The 23379-nt window shown below is 47.6% G+C and overlaps 1 protein-coding gene across 3 annotated transcripts in view; it reads right to left on the minus strand.

Moving 5' to 3' along the window:
• Positions 1–1095: 1095 nt before the first annotated feature.
• Positions 1096–23379, minus strand: part of LOC139235634 (sideroflexin-5-like) — a 223710-nt gene continuing 201426 nt past the window's right edge. For 2 of the 3 annotated variants that reach the window (XM_070866692.1, XM_070866687.1), the window contains one exon: positions 1096–4138. In XM_070866692.1, coding sequence (XP_070722793.1) covers positions 4051–4138 — 88 coding nt within the window. In that variant the 3' untranslated portion in view covers positions 1096–4050. The remainder of the gene's footprint in view (positions 4139–23379) is intronic. The other variant, XM_070866700.1, reaches the window with a different exon arrangement.

Here is a 23379-nt window from a genome sequence, read left to right on the forward strand (position 1 = left end):
GGTGGTGTCGCACAAGTTGAGTTAAAACTGCTTCTCCCTGTACTTGCAGGGGGTATAACGTCTGGTCCTCCTCATCAGTCTGGCACGCCTTACATTGGGCACATGACGCTGTCGAGTGTACCTTCTGCCATCTCAAGTCTGCAGCATGTGATTGGTCATCAAGAGAGGGTGAGAAAGGACAGGCCCCATTCCAACCGATTGTTCACAAAGAATGAATGTCCCCATTAAGACACCCTAGTAAATTCCAATCGTCCACGGTATGAAAAGATGTTTGTTCAGATGTTCACATCACCTCCAAACACCTCCAGAGTACATCCGAACTCCCCCGAGATTGAAGCAGAGCAGCCTTTTAAATGATGCGACATGTGATTGAGAACATGCCGTCCATACCGTTGTGAGTAGTTCCGGTTCCTTCAACTTTTTTCCAGCAGTTTTTCCGGCGAGCAATATTGTCGCCGAGATATGTGCGAGGTGCCGAAAGTAAAGGTGGGCGATATACTGGCCGTTTGTTTCGGCAAATGTGATCTTTGTGACAAAAAACAGTGGGCGGTCGGTATTATTAAATCTCGCCATTAATTACGTGCCGAAACTAACGCTGGGCGATATTATAGAAGTTGATTTCGCCCATTCTGATGATTCTGCCCAAAAAAAGTGGGCGGGCGGTATTATTTTTTCCCGGCGTTATATACGTGGCGAAAGTAACGCTCGCCGATAAGTGTCCAGAAAATAGGCGTCGGTTTCCATTTTATGGCTAAATGGGCGATATCTGGCCGTTACACCTCATTTCAGCGTTAAAATGGACATTAAGTGGGCGTTTGGCATGCCAAAATAATGGAAAATCTAGCCCACAGTCACATACAAACCTAATTACACATACCCAAACATCCAGTTACACACCCAGACACCCAGTCACACACACACCCAGTCACACACACACACCCAGTCACACACACACAGCCAGTCACAAACACACTCACAATCTCATTGACAACCCCAGTCGCACACACACGCACACACACACCCAGTCACACACACACACCAACAGTCACACACACCCAGTCTCACACACAAAAGTAACAGAAAAAGAAACATTGATTATTCATTGATTATTTTATCATCTAAACTCTCATTTACAGATATACAGTGAAGCAATTCTAATAAAAGACTGATTTTCACATTGCACCAAAGTGGACACGAGTTGCTTTTACAGTCTGGTTGGTGAGGTGTATGGCTGCAGGCCACCAGTGTGCGGGATCTTCCTGACCGCTGTCTTTGGCCAATCCGCCCTTTGCCTTGGGCTCACTGTCTGCTGGTTGTCGGGAGGCCTGAACACCCAACCAACCCCAACACAAAAGCAGCTTTGGAGGTAAGTGTGTGTGTGAGATACTGGTGTTAGCTGCGTTTGGAAATTGCGGGAGACAAGTGACATTTGTTAATCTTTAAGGCATTCTCGTCATTAATATTCATTAACAAAGTTAATCTGTATTCACCGGTGATCGTAGGGTAAGTCATTCAGTGCTACTCCATCACCTGCTGTTACCGGACCCTAAAAATCCTTGATAACCCCTTGATGGCCTGAGAAAGAGTGACACCAAAGCTCAGCTGAGGAGGGCATCTTCAGTTCCTTGAGGCTCACATTCCGCTGCAACGACTGCCGCTGCGCAACAATTGCTTTTTAGGCTCAGATTATTGTTCTTTCCGTATATTCATGCTCTGGCAGCTGTGGCTCAGGGGGCAGCACTCTCACCTCTGGGTCAGAAGGTTGTGGGTTCAAGTCCCACTCCAGAGACTTGAGCACAAAAATCTAGGCTGACACTCCCAGTGCAGTGCTGAGGGAGTGCTGCAATGTCGGAGGTGCCGTCTTTCGGATTAGACGTTAAACCGAGGCCCCGTCTGGCCTCCCAGGTGGACGTAAAAGATCCCATGGCCCTATTTCGATGAAGCGCAGGGGAGTTATTCCCGGTGTCCTGGGGCCAATATTTATCCCTCAACCAACATAACAAAAACAGATTATCTGGTCATTATCACATTGCTGTTTGTGGGAGCTTGCTGCGCGCAGATTGGCTGCCGTGTTTCTTACATTTCAACAGTGACTACACTTGCTAGTTAATTGGCTGTAAAACACTTTGTGACATCCTGAGGTTGTGAAAGGCACTATAGAAATGCAAGTCTTTACTTTGTTTCTCTTCACTTGCAGAGCAGTGTGACTTGTGGAAGGATTCACAGGCTGATTAACAGTCTGACAGGCCGGGATGTGAACAGTCCTTCCATGGCTGTAACCATCTTTATATCAGCCAAGAGGTTGGTTAGGCTGAATGACAGTGTGAGGGAGCTGGATTAACATCAGTACAGATACAGTCAGTAACACAGGGTGCTGGGGCAGAGGGGTTACTGAGTGACAGTGTGAGGGAGCTGGATTAACATCAGTAGAGATACAGTCAGTAACACGGGGCGCTGGGGGAGAGGGGTTACTGAGTGACAGTGTGAGGGAGCTGGATTAACATCAGTACAGATACAGTCAGTAACACAGGGCGCTGGGGGAGAGGGGTTACTGAGTGACAGTGTGAGGGAGCTGGATTAACATCAGTAGAGATACAGTCAGTAACACGGGGTGCTGGGGGAGAGGGGTTACTGAGTGACAGTGTGAGGGAGCTGGATTAACATCAGTAGAGATACAGTCAGTAACACAGGGCGCTGGGGGACAGGGGTTACTGAGTGACAGTGTGAGGGAGCTGGATTAACATCAGTAGAGATACAGTCAGTAACACAGGGTGAGGGTGGGGGGGGGTTACTGAGTGACAGTGTGAGTGTGAGGTGTGATGGGCCTCTCAGCGTTACTGTGAGCGGCGGTCGGGCTCGTGTCTGTGCTAAGCACCAGGCTCTCATTCGACACGCCGCAAATTGCAGTTGGGAGGGCACAGGATGCTGGTTCTGGGTGCCGCTGGCTATTTCCCAGGTTGGCACATTCGACACACGTCAGACGTGCAAAGTGAGCTCGAGGGAGTCCATTTACCATGTCTCGGCTTCTAAACATCTTCACCGTCAAAAGAATCAACTGCTATTGAACCCAAGCTTTAATCAACAGTCCAATCAGGTGATTCATGATCAAGTGCAAAACGAGGACATTTTTTTATGTTCAAAAGCAAGGCCACTGGTGATGTCCAGGTACTGGAATCGGAGAAATCGTCCCAGTTCGACAGACTTTTGTCCTCTAGGTTGGGCGAGGCTGACAAGGGCACATTTGTTCTCGTTACTCCTCAGAGCAGAGAAGGTTAAGGGGAGATTTGCCAGAATGGTTCCAGGGATGCATGACTTCAGAGACTGGAGAAGCTGGGATTGTTCTCCTTAGAGCAGAGAAAGTTAAAGAGAGATTTAGAAGAGGGGTTCAAACTTTGATAGCGTAAATAGGGAAAAACAGTTTCCACTGGCAGCAGTGTCAGAAGCCAGAGGACACAGATTTAAGACAAGGCAAAAGAGCCAGAGGAGAGATGAGGAGAATATTTTTTACACGGCGTGTTGTTGTGATCTGGAACGTGCTGCCTGAAAGGGCGGTGGGAGCAGATTCAATAGTCACTTTCAAAAGGGAATTGGATAAATATTTGAAGAGGGATAAATCTGCAGGGCTGTGGGGAGAGAGAAGGGGGAGTGGGACTAATTGGATAGCCCTTTGAAAAAGCCGGCACAGGCACGATGGGCTGAATGGGCTCCCTCTGTGCTGTAGGATTCCATGATGGATTTGCCAGCCTTGGTTGCTATAAGAAGGCTGGTGATATCAATCGCTTGTACCGGAGGAGCTTGGGGCCAATTGCCCTCTCAGCTGGGTCAGGAATTGTACCGAATATGGATCCTGATGTGAGACTCCATCAGTAACGCGTTTGTTAATGCAGTTTGTTTCTTTAAATGTGATTTTCAGGCAACAGTAATTTAGTTACACAAGTGAAAATAGAGAAGCAATCATTTAATTCACCCAATATTGGCCGATTATCGGCAATCTTCGATTAGGATTAACAGATTTTCTCTTCGCTTCATGAGCAGATCTTGCCTGAGGAATCACAGAAGCTCACAATCCCTTATTGTAAAAGACACTATTGCCGGATGTTGTTGTCTGGATCTCTGGTTCCAGTTTCGAAGTTTCAATCTACAAAATAAAAATGAGAGAGATCAGCACCCAGCAGTGTCCCACTATTGAGTGCAGGAGCAGGGAGGTCTTACTGCAGGTGTACAGGGCCTTGGTGAGGCCTCACCTGGAATATTGTGTTCAGTTTTGGTCTCCTAATCTGAGGAAGGACATTCTTGCTATTGAGGGAGTGCAGCGAAGGTTCACCAGACTGATTCCCGGGATGGTAGGACTGACATATGAGGAGAGACTGGATCGACTGGGTCTGCATTCACTGGAGTTTAGAAGAATGAGAGGGGATCTCATAGCAACATATAAAATTCTGACGGGATTGGACAGGTTAGAGAGGTAAGAAGAATGTTTCCGATACTGGGGAAGTCCAGAACCAAGGGTCACAGTCTAAGGATAAGGGGTAAGCCATTTAGGACCGAGATGAGGAGCAACTTCTTCACTCAGAGAGTTATTAACCTGTGGAATTCTCTACCACAGAAAGTTGTTGAGGCCAGTTCGTTAGATATATTCAAGAGGGAGTTAGATATGGCCCTTACGGCGAAAGGGATCAAGGGGTATGGAGAGAAAGCAGAAATGGGGTACTGAGGTGAATGATCAGCCATGATCTTATTAAATGGTGGTGCAGGCTCGAAAGGCCGAATGGCTTACTCCTGCACCTATTTTCTATGTTTCTATTATTGCCGCAATCGAGTTTCTTCCCTCCTCTCCCGAATGCACCGACTCTGGACGACAATTTCGACATGTCCTCTGATACCTCACCAAGTGACCTTACTTCAGAGCCTGCACAGTGAGCACCACAGCCTATTTGGCTGTGGAGGCCATCGTAATCGGGCTCATTCCCATCCTCATCTGAGGCTTACACATGGGGTCACAGTGCACGAATCTGGAGCCGATGTCTGCTTCCTACCGGGGTACTGAGCTAATAGAAGCACCCCAACCACGGTCTCCATAGAGAACATTCAGCTTATACAACAGCAAGAGGCCTTTCCGCCCAATGTGATTGGCCTGGCTCCTCAAAAATGAACGGCAAACTAATCCCACTGCCCCGCTCTCTCCCCATAGCCCTGTATCAATCCCAAACTAATCCCACTGCCCCGCTCTCTCCCCATAGCCCTATATCAATCCCAAACTAATCCCACTGCCCCGCTCTCTCCCCATAGCCCTGTATCAATCCCAAACTAATCCCACTACCCCACTCCCTCCCCATAGCCCTGTATCAATCCCCAAATTAATCCCACTACCCCACTCCCTCCCCATAGCCCTGTATCAATCCCCAAACTAATCCCACTGCCCCACTCTCTCCCCATCGCCCTGTATCAATCCCCAAACTAATCCCACTGCCCCACTCCCTCCCTATAGCCCTGTATCAATCCAAAATTAATCCCACTGCCCCATTCTCCCTGGCTGGAGAGTCTAGAACTAGGGGGCATAGTCTCAATGTATTTATATATATATATATATATGTGTAATTGTGCCTCTGCGATCTCGTTTTTAAAAAACATGCACAAATGCTAACCATGGGTTTTATCCTCTCCATAAAATGACTAGTCTATCAATTATTTCCCCACATCCTATCCTTTTTGATCACTTCTTCTAATGTTATGTCCACTATGTTAGTCTCCCTGGTAAATATTAGACAAAGTAATGATTCAATATTTCTACCATGTCATTGTGATTATTTGTGAGATTATCGTAACCATCCCTCAGTGGTCCTGTCCCTATCCTGATTTTTTTTTTTGTTACTTATGTGACTAGAATACTTGACTATTTCTTTTTATATTCCTTGATAATTTACTTTCTTAGGGTCTCTTTGCCCTCCTAATTGATTTTTTACTTCTTTCCTAACCTTTTTGCATTCCCTTTTGTCATCCTCTCCTTTGTTGTCTCTGTATTTAGTGTATAACTTTTTCTTTGGCTTCAATTTTCCCATATTTCTTTATCCATCCATGGTGTGCTATTACTGGCTAGTTTTTTCTTGCTTTTTAGTGGGATATATTTCTCTTGGACCTATTGATCACCGTTTTAAATGTTCTGTTTCTTTATTAGACAGTACATTTTTCCAGTTTATTTTTCCTAGTTTCATTCTCATTCCCTTAAAATCAGCTTTTTTCCCAATTTATGACTTTATTCTTTGTCTTTCTTATGTCCTTCTTAATCTTTATCTTAAACCGTATTATGTTGTGATTACTATTGCCTAGATGTTTCCCTACAGTGACTTCTCTTATATGTTGTGGCACAATCCCCATTAGTAGATCCAGCAGTGTTCCCTCTCTTGTTGGGCTTTTTACATACTGGGTAAGAAAGGAGTCTTGCACACATTGTGCTCTCTTTTGCTGCTTCCTCTTGCCAGTTTATTTGAGGGTAGTTAAAATCTCCCGTTATTATTAAGCTATATATTTTACTCATTTCACATATTTCTTCCTCCACCTCCTTTCCACAATTAGATGATATGTAGTATACCATATACAATAGACACTCCAAATCACTGGAGAAATACCACCAACGATGTCTCCGTAAGATCCTGCAAATACCCTGGGAGGACAGACATAGAAACATAGAAAATAGATGCAGGAGTAGGCAATTCGGCCCTTCGAGCCTGCACCACCATTCGATAAGATCATGGCTGATCATTCCCTCAGTACCCCTTTCCTGCTTTCTCTCCATACCCCTTGATCCCTTTAGCCGTAAGGGCCATATCTAACTCCCTCTTGAATATCTCCAATGAACTGGCATCAACAACTCTCTGCGGCAGGGAATTCCACAGGTTAACAACTCTCTGAGTGAAGAAGTTTCTCCTCATCTCAGTCCTAAATGGCTTAGCCCTTATCCTTAGACTATGTCCCCTGGTTCTGAACTTCCCCAACATCGGGAACGTTCTTCCTGCATCTAACCTGTCCCGTCCCGTCAGAATCCTGTATGTTTCTATGAGATCCCCTCTCATCCTTCTAAACTCCAATGTATAAAGGCCCAGTTGATCCAGTCTCTCCTCATATGTCAGTCCTGCCATCCCCGGAATCATTCTGGTGAACCTTCACTGCACTCCCTCAATCGCAAGAATGTCCTTCCTCAGATTAGGAGACCAAAATTGAACACAATATTCCAGGTGAGGCCTCACCAAGGCCCTGTACAACTGCAGTAAGACCTCTCTGCTCCCATACTCAAATCCTCTCGCTATGAAGGCCAACATACCATTTGTTTTCTTTACTGCCTGCTGTACCTGCATGCCAACTTTCAATGACTGATGAACCATGACACCCAGGTCTCTTTGCACCTCCCCTTTTCTTAATCTGCCACCATTCAGATAATATTCTGTCTTCGCGCTTTTGCCCCCAAAGTGGATAACCTCACATTTATCCACATTATACTGCATCTGCCATGCATATGCCCATTCACCTAACCTGTCTAAGTCACCCTGCAGCCTCTTAGCGTCCCCCTCACAGCTCACACCACTACCCAGTTTAGTGTCATCTGCAAACTTGGAGATATTACACTCAATTCCTTCATCCAAATCATTGATGTATATTGTAAAGAGCTGGGGTCCCAGCACTGAGACCTGCGGCACTCCACTAGTCACTGCCTGCCATTCCGAAAAGGACCGTTTATCCCGACTCTCTGCTTCCTGTCTGCCAACCAGTTCTCTATCCACGTCAGTATATTACCCCCAATACCATGTGCTTTGATTTTGCACACCAATCTCTTGTGTGGGACCTTGTCAAAAACCTTTTGAAAGTCCAAATACACCACATCCACTGGTTCTCCCTTGTCAACTCTGCTAGTTACTTCCTCAAAAAATTCCAGAAGATTTGTCAAACATGATTTCCCCTTCATAAATCCATGCTGACTTGGACCGATTCTGTCACTGCTTTCCAAATGCACTGCTTTTTCATCCTTAATAATTGATTCCAACATTTTCCCCACGACTAATGTCAGGCTAACCAGTCTATAATTACCCGCTTTCTCTCTCCCTCCCTTTTTAAAAAGTGGTGTTACATTAGCTACCCTCCAGTCCATAGGAACTGATCCCGAGTTGACAGACTGTTGGAAAATAATCACCAATGCATCCACTATTTCTAGGGCCACTTCCTTAAGTACTCTGGGATTCAGACTATCTGGCCCCGGGGATTTATCGGCCTTCAATCCCATCAATTTCCCAAACACAATATCCCGCCTAATAAGGATATTCTTCAGTTCCTCCTTCTCACCAGACCTCGGTCCCGTAGTACTTTCGGAATGTTATTTCATTCTTCCTTCGTGAAGACAGAACCAAAGTATTGGTTCAATTGGTCTGCCATTTCTTTGTTCCCCATTATAAATTCACCTGAACGCACCTGCAAGGGACCTACGTTTGTCTTCACTAATCTTTTTCTCTTCACATATCTATAGAAGCTTTTGCAGTCAGTTTTTATGTTCCCGGCAAGCTTCTTCTCGTACTCTATTTTCCCCCTCTTAATTAAACCCTTTGTCCTCCTCTCTGAATTCTAAATTTCTCCTAGTCCTCAGGTTTGCTGCTTTTTCTGGCCAATTTATATGCCTCTTCCTTGGATTTAACACTATCCTTAATTTCCCTTGTTAGCCACGGTTGAGCCACCTTCCCCGTTTTATTTTTACTCCAGACTGGGATGTACAATTGCTGAAGTTTATCCTTGTGATCTTTAAATGTTTGCCATTGCCTATCCACCGTCAACTCTTTAAGTATCATTTGCCAGTCTACTCTAGCCAATTCACGCCTCAAACCATCAAAGTTACCTTTCCTTAAGTTCAGGACCCTAGTTTCTGAATTAACTGTGTCACTCTCCATCCTAATAAAGAATTCTACCATGTTATGGTCACTCTTCCCCAAGGGGTCTCGGACAACAAGATTGCTAATTAGTCCTTTCTCATTACACATCACCCAGTCTAGGATGGCCAGCTCCCTGGTTGGTTCCTCGACATATTGGTCTAGAAAACCATCCCTAATATTCTGCAGGAAATCCTCCTCCACCAGTTTGGTTTGCCCAATCAATATGTAGATTAAAGTCACCCATGATAACTGCTGTACCTTTATTGCATGTGTCATGTATTCAACCAGCATTGTAACCCATGTATAAACTGACCTAAGTTGTACACCGTGAGAACACTGACCACTAGGTGGGAGACACTCCTAACCTGGACCTTCAGGTATAAAAGGGAAAGCTCCACCCACCTTCATCACTTGAGTGCTAAGGAATAAAGGACAGGTCACAGACTGACCTTCTCTCAAGCATGGGCCTCGTGTGCATTTATACTGTGTAGTAAGGACGTATCAATGGCGACAAGAAACTGGGATTTAAACCACGCGAGCATGGCCACTAGCAGAACAGACGAGAGGTACTGTGTTAAGGAATGGTTGGGACAGAGATTCAACATTGTTAAAGCAGCACACAGTTCTCCAGGCAGACAAGGGCAGTCAGGCATGCCCCAACATGTAGTCGAACCCAGAGGGGGAGTTCGACAGAGACAATGGCAAGCTGAACAGCGATTCACGCCATTGCAAGGGACAATGCGGCCAGTAATGGGGCCATCAACACCTGTTAATGGCGCACTCAAGGACAATAGCAGGGGCAGTCAGGGACGATCGACTGGCAAGGGACCTTTTGTTTCAAACCGCAACTCATGCTGGAGGCGTGGAGGCATACATTCAGCCGGAGTTTGCAGAGATGAGCAAAATACCTGCAGAAATTGCAGAAATGGACACTGGGGGAAATCGCTGGAAGCTGAAGTTCAGCGAGTTCATGTGGAGCACGTATACAGTTCATACATCAGGCCGCCACCGATAATGATGAAAGTGCTCCTCAATGGCATCCCAGTATCAATGGAGTTAGACACGGGTGCCAGCCAGTCCCTGATGGGTATCAAACAGTTCGAAAAGTTGTGGGCATCCAAGGCCAGGAGGCCAAAATTATTGCCGATTGACGCACAGCTACGGACTTACACAAAGCAGATCATTCCGGTGCTAGGCAGCGCCACGGTAGTCGTGACCCACAAAGATTCGGAGAACAGGTTGCCACTCTGGATTGTCCCAGGGGATGGTCCCGCACTACTGGGGAGGAGTTGGCTTGCTGTCATGAACTGGAAATGGGGCGATGTCAATGCAATTTCCTCTGTGGAGCGAGTATCATGCTCACAGGTCCTGGACAAATTTGACTCATTATTTCAACCCGGCATTGGCACTTTCATGGGGGCCAAGGTAGTGATTCACAAAAACCCGGACGCCAGACCAGTACACCACAAGGCCAGAGCGGTGCCGTACGTGATGCGGGAAAAGATAGAAGGCGAATTGGACCGTCTGTTGAGGGAAGGCATCATCTTGCCAGTCGAATTCAGTGACTGGGCGAGCCCGATTGTGCCGGTGCTCAAGGCGGATGGGTCGGTCAGGATATGTGGCGATTACAAGGCCACCATCAATCGGGTGTCACTCCAAGACCAGTACCCGCTACCGAGAGCGGCGCTATCCGGTGGCAAACTTTTTTCAAAATTGGACCTGACCTCAGCTTACATGACCCAGGAGCTGGCGAGTGAGTTGAAGAAGCTGACCACCATCACGACACACAAGGGGTTGTTTGAGTACAACAGATGTCCGTTCGAGATTCGCTCGGCCGCCGCGATCTTCCAACGAAATATGGAAAGCCTCAAGTCGATTCCAGGGACGGTGGTTTTTCAGGACGACATCCTCATTACGGGTTACGATACTGAAGAACACCTCCACAACCTGGAGGAGGTGCTACGCAGACTGGACCGGGTAGGTCTGCGACTGAAAAAGGCGAAGTGCGTCTTCCGAGCTCCAGAGGTAGAATTCCTGGGGATGAGGGGAGCAGCAGACGGGATCAGCCCTACTGCATCCAAGACAGAAGCGATCCAGAGAGCACCCAGACCCCGTAACACGATGGAGCTGCGTTCGTTCCTGGGGCTCCTGAACTATTTTGGTAACTTTCTTCCCAAATTGAGCATGCTGCTAGAGCCGCTACACGTGCTCCTACGCAAAGGTCGCGAATGGGTCTGGGGGGACAGCCAGGAAAGGGCTTTTAATAGAGCACGCAATTTGTTATGTTCCAACAATCTGTTAACGCTATATGACCCATGTAAGAAACTTGTATTAACGTGCGATGCATCGTCCTATGGTGCTGGGTGTGTGTTGCAGCATGTCAATGCCAAGGGTCAGTTACAGCCGGTAGCTTATGCCTCCAGGAGTCTGTCCCAGGCAGAAAGGGGCTACGGGATGGTAGAAAAGGAGGCGCTCGCATGTGAATATGCGGTAAAGAAAATGCACCAGTACCTGTTTGGCAGGAAATCTGAGCTGGAGACAGATCACAAACCCCTAACGTCCCTTTTGGCCGACAACAAGGCTATAAATGCAAACGCATCGGCCCGCATACAGAGGTGGGCACTCACGTTAGCTGCCTATGATTACACAATTCGGCACAGACCGGGCACCGAAAACTGCGCCGATGCACTCAGCAGGCTCCCACTAGCCACCACTGAGGGGGCTACCGAGCATGGTGCTGAGATGGTCATGGCTGTTGAAGCTTTCGGAACCGAAGGCTCACCCGTGACAGCCCGTCAGATTAAAGTCTGGACAAATAGAGACCCGCTATTGTCTCTGGTCAAGAAATGTGTCCTGAATGGGGACTGGGCAGCCACGTACAGGGCATGCCCTGAGAAATTTAAACCATTTCACAGGCGCAAGGATGAACTCTCGATTCAGGCCGATTGCCTACTGTGGGGAAACCGCGTAGTCATGCCCCAGATGAGCAGAGAGGTGTTCATCAGAGAACTCCACAATGGGCACCCGGGCATTGTCACGATGAAGGCAATTGCCAGGTCACACGTTTGGTGGCCAGGGATAGACGCAGATCTGGAACTTTGTGTTCGCAGGTGCAACACGTGTGCCCAGCTGGGCCATGCGCCCAGGGAAGCCCCCCTTAGCCCTTAGCCATGGCCCGCCAAGCCTTGGTCACGCATCCATGTGGACTACGCAGGTCCTTTCATGGGGAAAATGTTTTTGGTTGTAGTAGACGTCTACTCCAAATGGATCGAGTGTGACATTTTAAATTCAAGCACATCCTCTGCCACGGTAGAAAGTCTACGGGCAATGTTCGCCGCCCACGGTCTACCGGACATCTTGGTCAGCGACAATGGCCCGTGCTTCACAAGCACTGAATTCCAGGACTTCATGGCAGGCAATGGAATTAATCATGTTAGAACGGCACCGTTCAAGCCGGCCTCAAATGGCCAGGCAGAACGAGCAGTGCAGATAATCAAACAGGGGATGCTCAGATTCCAAGGGGGTTCCCTACAAACCCGCATATCACGCCTCCTGTTGGCCTATAGATCCCGACCACACTCGTTCACATGGGTTCCACCCGCAGAGCTACTAATGAAAAGGACGCTCAAAACCCGATTATCCCTTATACACCCCACCATGAAAGAAATTGTCGAGAGCAGGCGCCAGTCACAATATCACTACCATGACAGGAATGCGAGGCGCGATGTAGTGATGTAAATGATCCTGTTTTTGTCCTCAACTACGCTGCAGGGCCCAAATGGCTCGCAGGCACTGTGGTTGCCAAAGAGGGAAATAGGATTCTGGTAGTTAAACTTACCAATGGACAAATCTGCCGCAAACATGTGGATCAAACAAAAAGGAGGTTCAGCAACCCCATAGAAGAAGCAGAGGAAGAACACGATGTAGAGTTCACTCCACCACAGGTGACCGAACACAGGGACCAAAGGGAGGAGAGCCCAGTCACTGTGGGCAGTCCGGATAGGCCTGAGGCACCGCAAACAGCAGACACTCAGGCCAGCGCCCAACAACCGGAGCCCCAACTCAGGCGCTCTACAAGGGAGCGTAAACCACCAGAGAGACTCAACCTGTGATCCCAATAAGACTTTGGGGGGGGGGAAGTGATGTCATGTATTCAACCAGCATTGTAACCCATGTATAAACTGACCTCAGTTGTACACCGTGAGAACACTGACCACTAAGTGGGAGACACTCCTAACCTGGACCTTCAGGTATAAAAGGGGAAGCTCCACCCACCTTGATGACTTGAGTGCTAAGGAATAAAGGACAGGTCACAGACTGACCTTCTCTCAAGCATGGGCCTCGTGTGCATTTATACTGTGTATATCAGCATGCATCCCTTATTTCTTGTTTGATGCTGTCCCCAACCATCCTACTACTGTTTGGTGGTCTGTGCACAATTCCCACTAGCGTTTTCTGCCCTTTGGTATTCCGCAGCTCCACCCACACCGATTCCACATCATCCAAGCTAATTTCCTTTCTTACTGCTGCATTAATTTCCTCTTTAACCAGCAATGCCACCCTGCCTCCTTTTCCTTTCAGTCTATCCTTCCTAAATGTTGAATACCCCTGGATGTTGAATCCTGAGATTACTACTTTTGAGTTCTCGATCAGGCCAACATCCCCAGCATCGAAGCATTGACCACACTCGACCAGCTCCGTTGGGCGGCCCACATTGTTCACATGCCCGACACAAGTCTCCCAAAGCACGCGCTCTACTCGCAACTCCTACAGGGCAAGCGAGCCCCAGGTGGTCAGAGGAAACGTTTCAAGGACACCCTCAAAGCCTCCCTGATAAAATGCAACATCCCCACTGACACCTGGGACTCCCTGGACAAAGACCGCCCTAAGTGGAGGAAGTGCATCATCCGGGAAGGCACTGTGCACCTCGAGTCTCATCGCTGAGAGGATGCAGAAAGCAAGCACAGGCAGCGGAACGAGCGTGCAGCAAACCAGGCTCCCCGCCTCTCCTTCCTTTCAACCACTGTCTGTGACACCTGTGACAGAGACTGTGGTTCTCGTATTGGATTGTACAGTCACCTAAGAACTCATGCTAAGAGTAGAAGCAAGTCTTCCTCGATTCCGAGGGACTGCCTATGATGGTGACCCACTATTAGCGTGATCGATCCCTTCTTATCTTTTATTACAAATCGTGTGGTTTCTGTTTCTAACCTTTTGTTAGTTAGCTCCCTATTTTCGACTGCCATTACGTCACCTCTAATTACTAGAGCTATCCCATCCTTCCTTCCCTATCCTTTCTGATTATGTTATAACCTGCAATATTTAGTTGCCAGTCCTGGTCTTTACGTAGCCATGTTTCAGTTATTCCTACATCTGGTTCCTTGCTAAGGATTATTGCCTCCAGTTCCCCCGTTTTATTTTGGATGCTGTGTACATTGCAGTTTGATTCATTTTTAACAGCTATTCCTCATACTTTATTTTTAACAGTCCTCTTATACTTCTGTTTTATAACTGTATTTGTTCCCTGACCGGTTATGTTACCCTCATTCCTTACCTTGGTCTGACCTTTACTCTCATCTCCCAATTCTTTTGTCTTCAGGTTTATGTCATTTGCACCAGATCCCTCCCCCCTCTTCTTACTCGTTTAAAGTCCTCTCTATCTGCCCTTGGCTGTTTCTGCGGCCTTCCTTTGCCTGCTGCTTCTCTCTCTCACGCAGTTCCTGCTGATATTCCTTTTCCTCTTCCTTTCTGTCTGCTTCACTTCCTCATTTCGAACCTTTCAGCCTAGAAATGACCGTGACAATATTGGTGAGCACACGCTTAACGTGCTCGTGTGACAATTCTGTGTCCGATATTGTAATGCTGGCCTTAACCCGAAATTTAAAGCGGGACACAGCTCCTCTAAATCAGTGGGTAAAGGAATATCATATGATTGTGTTAAGCATTTATCCACCATACGTCCGAAGGTTGTGGGTTCAAGTCCCACTCTAGGGACTTGGGCACATAAATCTAGGCTGACACTCCCAGTGCAGTGCTGAGCGCTGCAGTGTTGGAGGTGCCATCTTTCGGATGAGACATTAAACCGAGGTCCTGTCAGTTCTCTCACGTTGACGTAAAAGATCCCAAGGCACTTATTCGAAGAAGCGCAGGGGAGTTATCCCCGATGTACTGGCCAATATTTATCCCTCAATCAAATAACAAAGAAAGATTATCAGATCTTTTCACATTGCTGTTTGTGGGAGCTTGCTGTGTGCATATTGGCTGTCGCGTTTCCCATATTACAACAGTGACTACACTCCAAAAGTACTTAATTGGCTGTAAAATGCTGAGACGTCCAGTTGTCGTGAAAGACGCTATATAAATGCAAGTCTTTGTTTTTCTCTATAATTTCTAGACCGGGGCCATTGGAGGGAGCAGTGTGTGGCAGTATACCACTGCAGGGAGCAGCACGTGCTGCTGCAGGAGGGCGACGGCTACAAAGCCAGGTCGCTGACTGCAGTGCGAGCAGGCACAGCAGGAGCGGCAAGAGTCCGTAGAGGGAAGTGACCGAGGCCCAGGAGGGGCGTGAAGCTGGGGCCGCGAAGAGGGAGGGCCCAGGGGCAGCACGGGCCAGCCCACACTGCGATATGTGTGCGCGCTCAGTCTGTGCAGCAGAGCTGGTCTCCAGTTAATCTTGGTTAACCCTTGCCACTGGACCAAGACCTAGCTCTGTCGAGCCCGTGTGGTGGCTGGTGTGCAACGGCCACCCCACGTTAAAAAACTCCACCCACAGGCATCTTCCACCCTTCAAGATGTAGTTTGGGATCTGGAATATTAGGTCCTTCATTGAACTCATCCTTTTCGGCGTGGAAGCAAGTCTTCCTCGATACGAGGGACCGCCTATGATGATGATGATGAATTTCTAGACTATTATTATTTTGTTAATTTTCAATAAAAACATTTAAGAGCATCTACAAGGTGGAACTTGTGGAAATAAAATGCTTCATTAATACCAACAAGAACTTTCATTTATATAGCATCTTTAACATGGTAAAACGTCCCATGGTGCTTCACAGGAGTAATTGTCAGACACCGAGCCACAAAAAGAGACCTAGAGGCAGGCGACCAAAAGCTTGGTCAAAAAGGTAGGTTTTAAAGAGCGTTTTAAAGGGGGAAAAGTACAAAAGGAGAGAGATTTAGGGAGGGAATTTCAGAGCTTAGGGCCGAGGCAGCTGACGGCACGGCCGCCAATGGTGGAGCGATTGAAATCGAGGATGCACAAGAGGCCAGAATTGGAGGAGTGCAGAGACCTAGGGGGGGTCGTAGGGCTGGAGGAGGGTACAGAGATAGGAGGGGGCGAGGCCATGGAGGGATTTGAACACGAGGATGAGAGTTTTAAAATTGAGGCGCTGTTCAACCAGGAGGCAACGTAGGTCAGCGAGCACAGGGGTGGTGGGTGAGCTAGTGTACTGAATTTAAACAGCGGGTGGATCTGACTGGACCTAATGCACTTGACTTTGCTATTACTGCGGTATCTGGTTGGGGTCCATCTGTTTTACTGCTGCTTCTTCACTGAACAGAAATTGCAGCTACTTTCCTTTCTGGCTGAGGATGTAATGGTTCTGGTATGACAATTCCCCCGCTGAGCGCTCGCAGTGAGGTGTGAGTCGCTGCTGTTTCTGCTTTTGTCTTCTCTCTCTCTCTCTCTCACTCTCAGGCACACACACTCATTGTCACGTGGGGCGTTTTAGTCACCGTGTTTTAACAGATTAGCATCGAGAGCCTACATAACATATCCCGAACCACCTCCGTTAACAATACGTCATTTTAAACCTGCTGCACTTCCTCTTGGCAAATCTGCCCAAATTGTTTGGGAACTTGCTCAATGATCTGAGGCACATGGTGGGACAAAATCTGCCCTTCCCCCCCCCCACTCCCTCCGAAAATGACCGAAGAAACTTCAAATGATACTGATTACCAAACCACACGATGTACGACTGATGGAAAAGTGTCAAACTTCAGTTTGATAGCTGTGGCTCAAGGCCCCGTCTGCCCCTCTCAGGTAGACATAATAGATCCCACTGTACTATTCATAGAAGAGCAGGGGAGTTCTCCCTGGTGTTGAGAGTATGGAGTAGAATTGAGCAGATTGGGCCTATATTCTCTGGAGTTTAGAAGAATGAGAGGTGATCTCTCTGAAACATACAAGATTCTGAGGGAGATTGACAGGGTAGATGCTGAGAGGTTGTTTCCCCTGGTTATAGAGATGAGAACTAGGGGTATTCGTCTCAGGATAAATAGTCCAGCCATTTAGAACTGAGATGAGGAGGAATTTCTTCACTCAGAGGGTTGTGAATCTTTGGAATTCTCTACCCTAAAGGGCTGTGGATGCTGAGTCATTGAGTTTTTCAAGGCTGAGATCGATAGATTTTTGGAGTCTAGGGGAATGAAGGGATATGGCACTTGGGCAGGAATATGTTGAGGTCGAAGATCAGCCATGATCTTATTGAATGGCGCAGCAGGCTCAAGGAGCTGTATGACCTACTCCTACTCCTAAGTCTTATGTTCTTATGTGTCCTGGAGCCAATAAATGCTGGGCAGGCCACATTGTTCGCATGCTTGACACAAATCTCCCAAAGCAAGCGCTCTACTCGGAACTCCTCCACGGCAAACGAGCCCAAGGTGGGCAGAGGAAACGTTTCAAGGACACCCTCAAAGCCTCCTTGCTAAAATGCAACATCCCCACCGACATCTGGGAGTCTCTGGCCAAAGACCGCCCTAAGTGGAGGAAGTGCATCCGGGAGGGCGCTGAGCACCTCGAGTCTCATCGCCCGAGAGCATGCAGAAAACAGGCGCAGGCAGTGGAAGGAGCGTGCGGCAAACCAGTCCCACCCACCCTTTCCTCCAACCACTGTCTGTATTGGACTGTTCAGTCATCTAAGAACTCATTTTTAGAGTGGAAGTCTTCCTCGATTCTGAGGGATTGCCTATGATGATGACACAATATTAATAAAACAGATTACCTGGTCATTATCACATTTCTTTTTATGAGGTGCAAATTTATCGTGTGCAAGTTACACAAACTCGGGAAATCCCAAAGCGTTTTACAGCCAATAAAGTACTTTTTAAGTATGGTCACTGTTGTAACATAGGGCAACGTGGCAGCCTAATTGCACACAAGGCCCCACAAACAGCAAGAGATAAAAGACCAGATGATTTGCTTTCGTAATGTTGCTTGAGTGATAAGTATCAACCAGGACACTGAGGATAACTCCCCTGCTCTTTTTGAACACTAATATGGGATCTTTTATGTCCACCTGAGAAGGCAGAAGGGGTCTCGGTTTAACATCTCTTTGGAAAGACAACAATACAGCACTCCCTCGGTACTGCACTGGGAGTGTCAGCTTAGATTATGTGTACAAGTGAGACTTGAACTCACAACCTTTTGACTCAGAGGCGAGAGTGCTGCCCACTGAGCCACGGCGGGCACTACTAAGATGAAACATAGAAAATAGAAGCAGTAGTGGGCCATTCGGCCATTCGAGTCTGCACTGCCATTCAATATGATCATGGCTAATACTCCATCTCAATACCATATTCCAGCTTTCTTCCCATACCCCTTGATGCCTTTTGTGTCTAGAAATCTATCTATCTCCCTCTTAAATATATTCAGTGACTTGGCCTCCACAGCCTTCTGTGGTAGAGAATTCCACAGGTTCACCACCCTCTGAGTGAAGAAATTTCTCCTCATCTCGGTCCTAAATTTCCTACCCCGTATCCTGAGACTGTGACCCCTTGTTCTAGACTTCCCAGCCCGGGGGAAACATCCTCCCCGCATCCAGTCTGTCCAACCCCTTCAGAATTTTATACTTTTCAATGAGATACCCTCTCTGTTGGATTGCTGTGTAAAGGTAACTGGTTCATTATGGACAAAGATTGCAAAACGCTGCAATACAGTGGGACCAGGGGGTACTTGTACATGAAACACAAAAGGATAGTATGCAGGTACAGCAAGTGATCAGGAAGGCCAATGGAATCTTGGCCTTTATTGCAAAGGGGATGAAGTATAAAAGCAGGGAAGTCTTGATACAGTTATACAGGGTATTGGTGAGGCCACACCTGGAATACTGCGTGCAGCTTTGGTTTCCATATTTACGAAAGGATATACTTGCTTTGGAGGCAGTTCAGAGAAGGTTCACTAGGTTGATTCCGGAGATGAGGGGGTTGACTTATGAGGAAAGGTTGAGTAGGTTGGGCCTCTACTCATTGGAATTCAGAAGAATGAGAGGTGATCTTATCGAAACATATAAGATTATGAGGAGGCTTGACAGGGTGGATGCAGAGAGGATGTTTCCACTGATAGAGGAGACTAGAACTAGTGGGCATGTTCTTAGAATAAGGGGCCACCCATTTAAAACTGAGATGAGGAGGAATTTCTTGTCTCAGAGGGCTGCAAATCTGTGGGATTCGCTGCCTCAGAGAGCAGTAGAAGCTGGGACAGTGAATATATTTAAGACAGAGATAGACAGTTTCTTAACCGATAAGGGTAAAAGGGGTTATGGGAAGTGGGCAGGGAAGTGGACCTGAGTCCATGATCGGATCAGCCATGATCATATTAAATGGCGGAGCAGGCTCGAGGGGCCGTATGTTCTTATTAATGTCCTTCAGTGAAGGGAACCTGCTGCCCTTACCCAGACCAGACTACATATGACTCCAGTCCCACACTGTGTGGTTAACTCTTAATTCCCTTTGAAATCCATCAGTTGTAAAAATATAATTGCCAGAATTTGTCCCCAAACCATCCTGGATGGACAACAAATGCAACCCTTGCCTGCGTCCGCCACAGCCACAGAACCAGCCAGCAAAAATACGCGTGCATTTGCAAAGAATGTTAATCAGCCTCAGCTGGGCAGAGCGACTGTACACATGACTGAGCTTCATTTCAATCTTGGTAAATCGTGGCATTTTCAAGATGAAAGTCTGTCAGATGCTGTACCTAATACGTTGTTTATATTTGTATTGTGAATCACATCTTATCATCAGGCACTCAGTCAAATGGAAGCTAGCTCTGGGTTAATTTGGGATGATACCAGAACTGAGAGGTTATAACTATCAAAGAAGACTGAACAGGCTGGGGCCCTTTTCTCTAGAAACGAGAAGGCTGAGGAGCGACCTGATAGAGGTCTTTAAGATTATGAAAGTGTTTGATAGGGTAGACGTAGAGACGATGTTTCCAATTGTGGGGGAGACCATAACTAGGGGTTGTAAATATAAGATAGTCACTAATAAATCCAATTGGGAATTCAGGAGAAACTTCTTTACCCAGAGAGTGTGGAACTTGCTACCACAGGGAATATTTAGGTAATCTAGGAAAGTACATGAGGGAGAAAGGAATAGATGGTTATGCTGATGGGTGTGATGAAGAGGGATGGGAGAAGACACGTATGGAGCATAAACACCGGCACGGACGAGTTGGGCCGAATGGCCTGTTTCTGTGCTGTAAATACTATGTCATTCTCTGTAATGAGCTTATGCTGTCTCAAAGCTCTTTACACTCTGGGACTGGGTGTAGTCACAGTTGTATTGTCGGAATTGCGGCAGCCAATTTACACAAGGCAAGGTCCCATGAACAGCAATGAAATAATAATCAGATAATTTGTTTTGAGTAATGTTGGTAGAGAGACAAATGTTGACCAGGACATTGATGAACTCCCCTGCTTTTTTTTTCAAATAGTGGCTGTGGGATCTTTTACATCAATCTGAGAGGGCAGTCGGGGCCTCGGTTTAACGCCTCATCTGACCGACAGATGAGGTTTTGTCTGACCCACTGTACCACCCACTATCGCAGAGTGTGAAAGGTCAGTGTGTGACCCAGTGTGTGAAAGGTCAGCGTGTGACCCACTGTCCCAGAGTGTGAAAGGTCAGCGTGTGACCCAGTGTCCCAGAGTGTGAAAGGTCAGCGTGTGACCCAGTGTCCCAGAGTGTGAAAGGTCAGTGTGTGACCAAGTGTCCCAGAGTGTGAAAGGTCAGTGTGTGACCCAGTGTCCCAGAGTGTGAAAGGTCAGTGTGTGACCGTGTCCCAGAGTGTGAAAGGTCAGTGTGTGACCCAGTGTCCCAGAGTGTGAAAGGTCAGTGTGTGACCCAGTGTCCCAGAGTGTGAAAGGTCAGTGTGTGACCCACTGTCCCAGAGTGTGAAAGGTCAGTGTGTGACCCACTGTCCCAGAGTGTGAAAGGTCAGTGTGTGACCCAGTGTCCCGGAGTGTGAAAGGTCAGTGTGTGACCCAGTGTCCCAGAGTGTGAAAGGTCAGTGTGTGACCCAGTGTGTGAAAGGTCAGTGTGTGACCCACTGTCCCAGAGTGTGAAAGGTCAGTGTGTGACCCAGTGTCCCAGAGTGTGAAAGGTCAGTGTGTGACCCAGTGTCCCAGAGTGTGAAAGGTCAGTGTGTGACCCAGTGTCCCAGTGTGTGAAAGGTCAGTGTGTGACCCAGTGTCCCAGAGTGTGAAATGTCAGTGTGTGACCCAGTGTCCCAGAGTGTGAAAGGTCAGTGTGTGACCCAGTGTCCCAGAATGTGAAAGGTCAGTGTGTGACCCAGTGTCCCAGAGTGTGAACGGACAATTCTTAAAAATCTGTACCACTTAATCCATCAGTTGTGGCGCTGAAAGAAGAATGTTCTAACTGCACAATAGTGATGATCCTACCTCACAAAAGTGACTGCATTTCAAAATTACTTCACTGGCTGTAAAGCACTTTGGGATGAATTGAGTATGTGTAAGATGCTATATAAATGCATGTCTTGTATTTTTACCACAGAACCCAGTCACAGCACTTGAGAAAAAAATTGGTGTTAGTTGCCCCGAGAGGCAGTTCCAGCAGCGAGACGCAATTATTCCTCGCAATTGATGCGATGTTTATTTGCCTCCACTGCAGCGTGCCACATTGTCCCCTCTCCATTTATTTATAGCCCCGTGTGGCAAGCGACACACTAAATCCCGCGACACCTCTGCTTACTTTCACCTTGTGTGAAGGAAAGTCTGAAGTTGAAGTGTAAGAATAAGAAGCTGATCGCGTACTGAGGCACGGCCCTGCTGCATTGTGGGAAGCAACACCTCATTTGCTCAAACTGCACATATGTCTCATTCCTACACCATATGGTGCACCAAGCTATTTACAGTAATAATTAATTCTTAATCAGCATTTAACCTCTGTAAAATGTTTTAGAGATCTAATCACCTTCTAGATAGCACTAATGACAGAAAAAAAGTATAAACACAGTCAGAGAGGAAATATACAAAGAGACTGTGCCGGGATATTGGAGGTTCATTAAATTCGACTCTTCAATGACAATTTTGTCAATTTTATTCGCTTCAAGGTGAGGGGTGTTATTGGTGGGGAAAGGGACACATTCGACATCTGGCAGTCGATGTATTGCGTACTCCCCGGTCAATCTCTATCACCGCTCCCTTCATCATCATCATCATAGGCAGTCCCTCGGAATCGAGGAAGACTTGCTTCCACTTTTAGCATGAGTCCTTAGGTGGCTGAACAGTCCAATACGAGAGCCACAGTCTCTGTCACAGGTGGGACAGACAGTTGATGAGGGAAAGGGAGGGTGGGACAGGTTTGTCGCACGTTCTTTCCGCTGCCTGCACTTGATTTCTGCACGCTCTCGGCGATGAGACTCGAGGTGCTCAGCGCCCTCCCGGATGCACTTGCTCCACTTAGGGCGGTCTTTGGCCAGGGACTCCCAGGTGTCAGTGGGGATGTTGCACTTTATCAGGGAGGCTTTGAGGGTGTCCTTGTAACGTTTCTGCTGCCCACCTAGGGAGTTCTGAGTAGAGCGCTTGCTTTGGGAATCTCGTGTCTGGCATGCGGACAATGTGGCCTGCCCAGCGGAGCTGATCAAGTGTGGTCAGTGCTTCAATGCTGGGGCTGTTGGCTTGGTCGAGGACACTGATGTTGGTGCGTCTGTCCTCCCGGGGGATTTGCAGGAGCTTGCGGAGAAATCGTTGGTGGTATTTCTCCAGCGACTCGAGGTGTCTACTGTACATGGTCCATGTCTCTGAGCAATACAGGAGGGTGGGTATTACTACAGCCCTGTAGACCATGAGCTTGGTGGCAGATTTGAGGCCCTGGTCTTCGAACACTCGAATCGGGAGGGCCCTGAGCACCTCAAGTCTCATCGCTGAGCGCATTTATAAATCAAGTGCAGGCAGCGGAAGGAGCGTGCGGCAAACCTGTCCCACCCTCCCTTACCCTCAACGACTATCTGTGACGGGGACTGTGGTTCTGGTATTGGACTGTTCAGCCTCCTCACAACTCAAGCAAGTCTTCCTCGTTTCCGAGGGACTGCCTGTGATGATGATGAATGGGGGATTGATGAACCTGAGCCACTGAGAGTGGGGCAGTTGTGGGCTGGTGTTTTGGGTAGAAGTCCCCGATTGGTACACAGCCGGCGGTTGGGGTGGGAGGTCCGCACGTCTGGGGTCTCCCC

The sequence above is a fragment of the Pristiophorus japonicus genome, chromosome 2 (genome assembly GCF_044704955.1).
Source record: "Pristiophorus japonicus isolate sPriJap1 chromosome 2, sPriJap1.hap1, whole genome shotgun sequence".
NCBI lineage: Eukaryota > Metazoa > Chordata > Chondrichthyes > Pristiophoridae > Pristiophorus > Pristiophorus japonicus.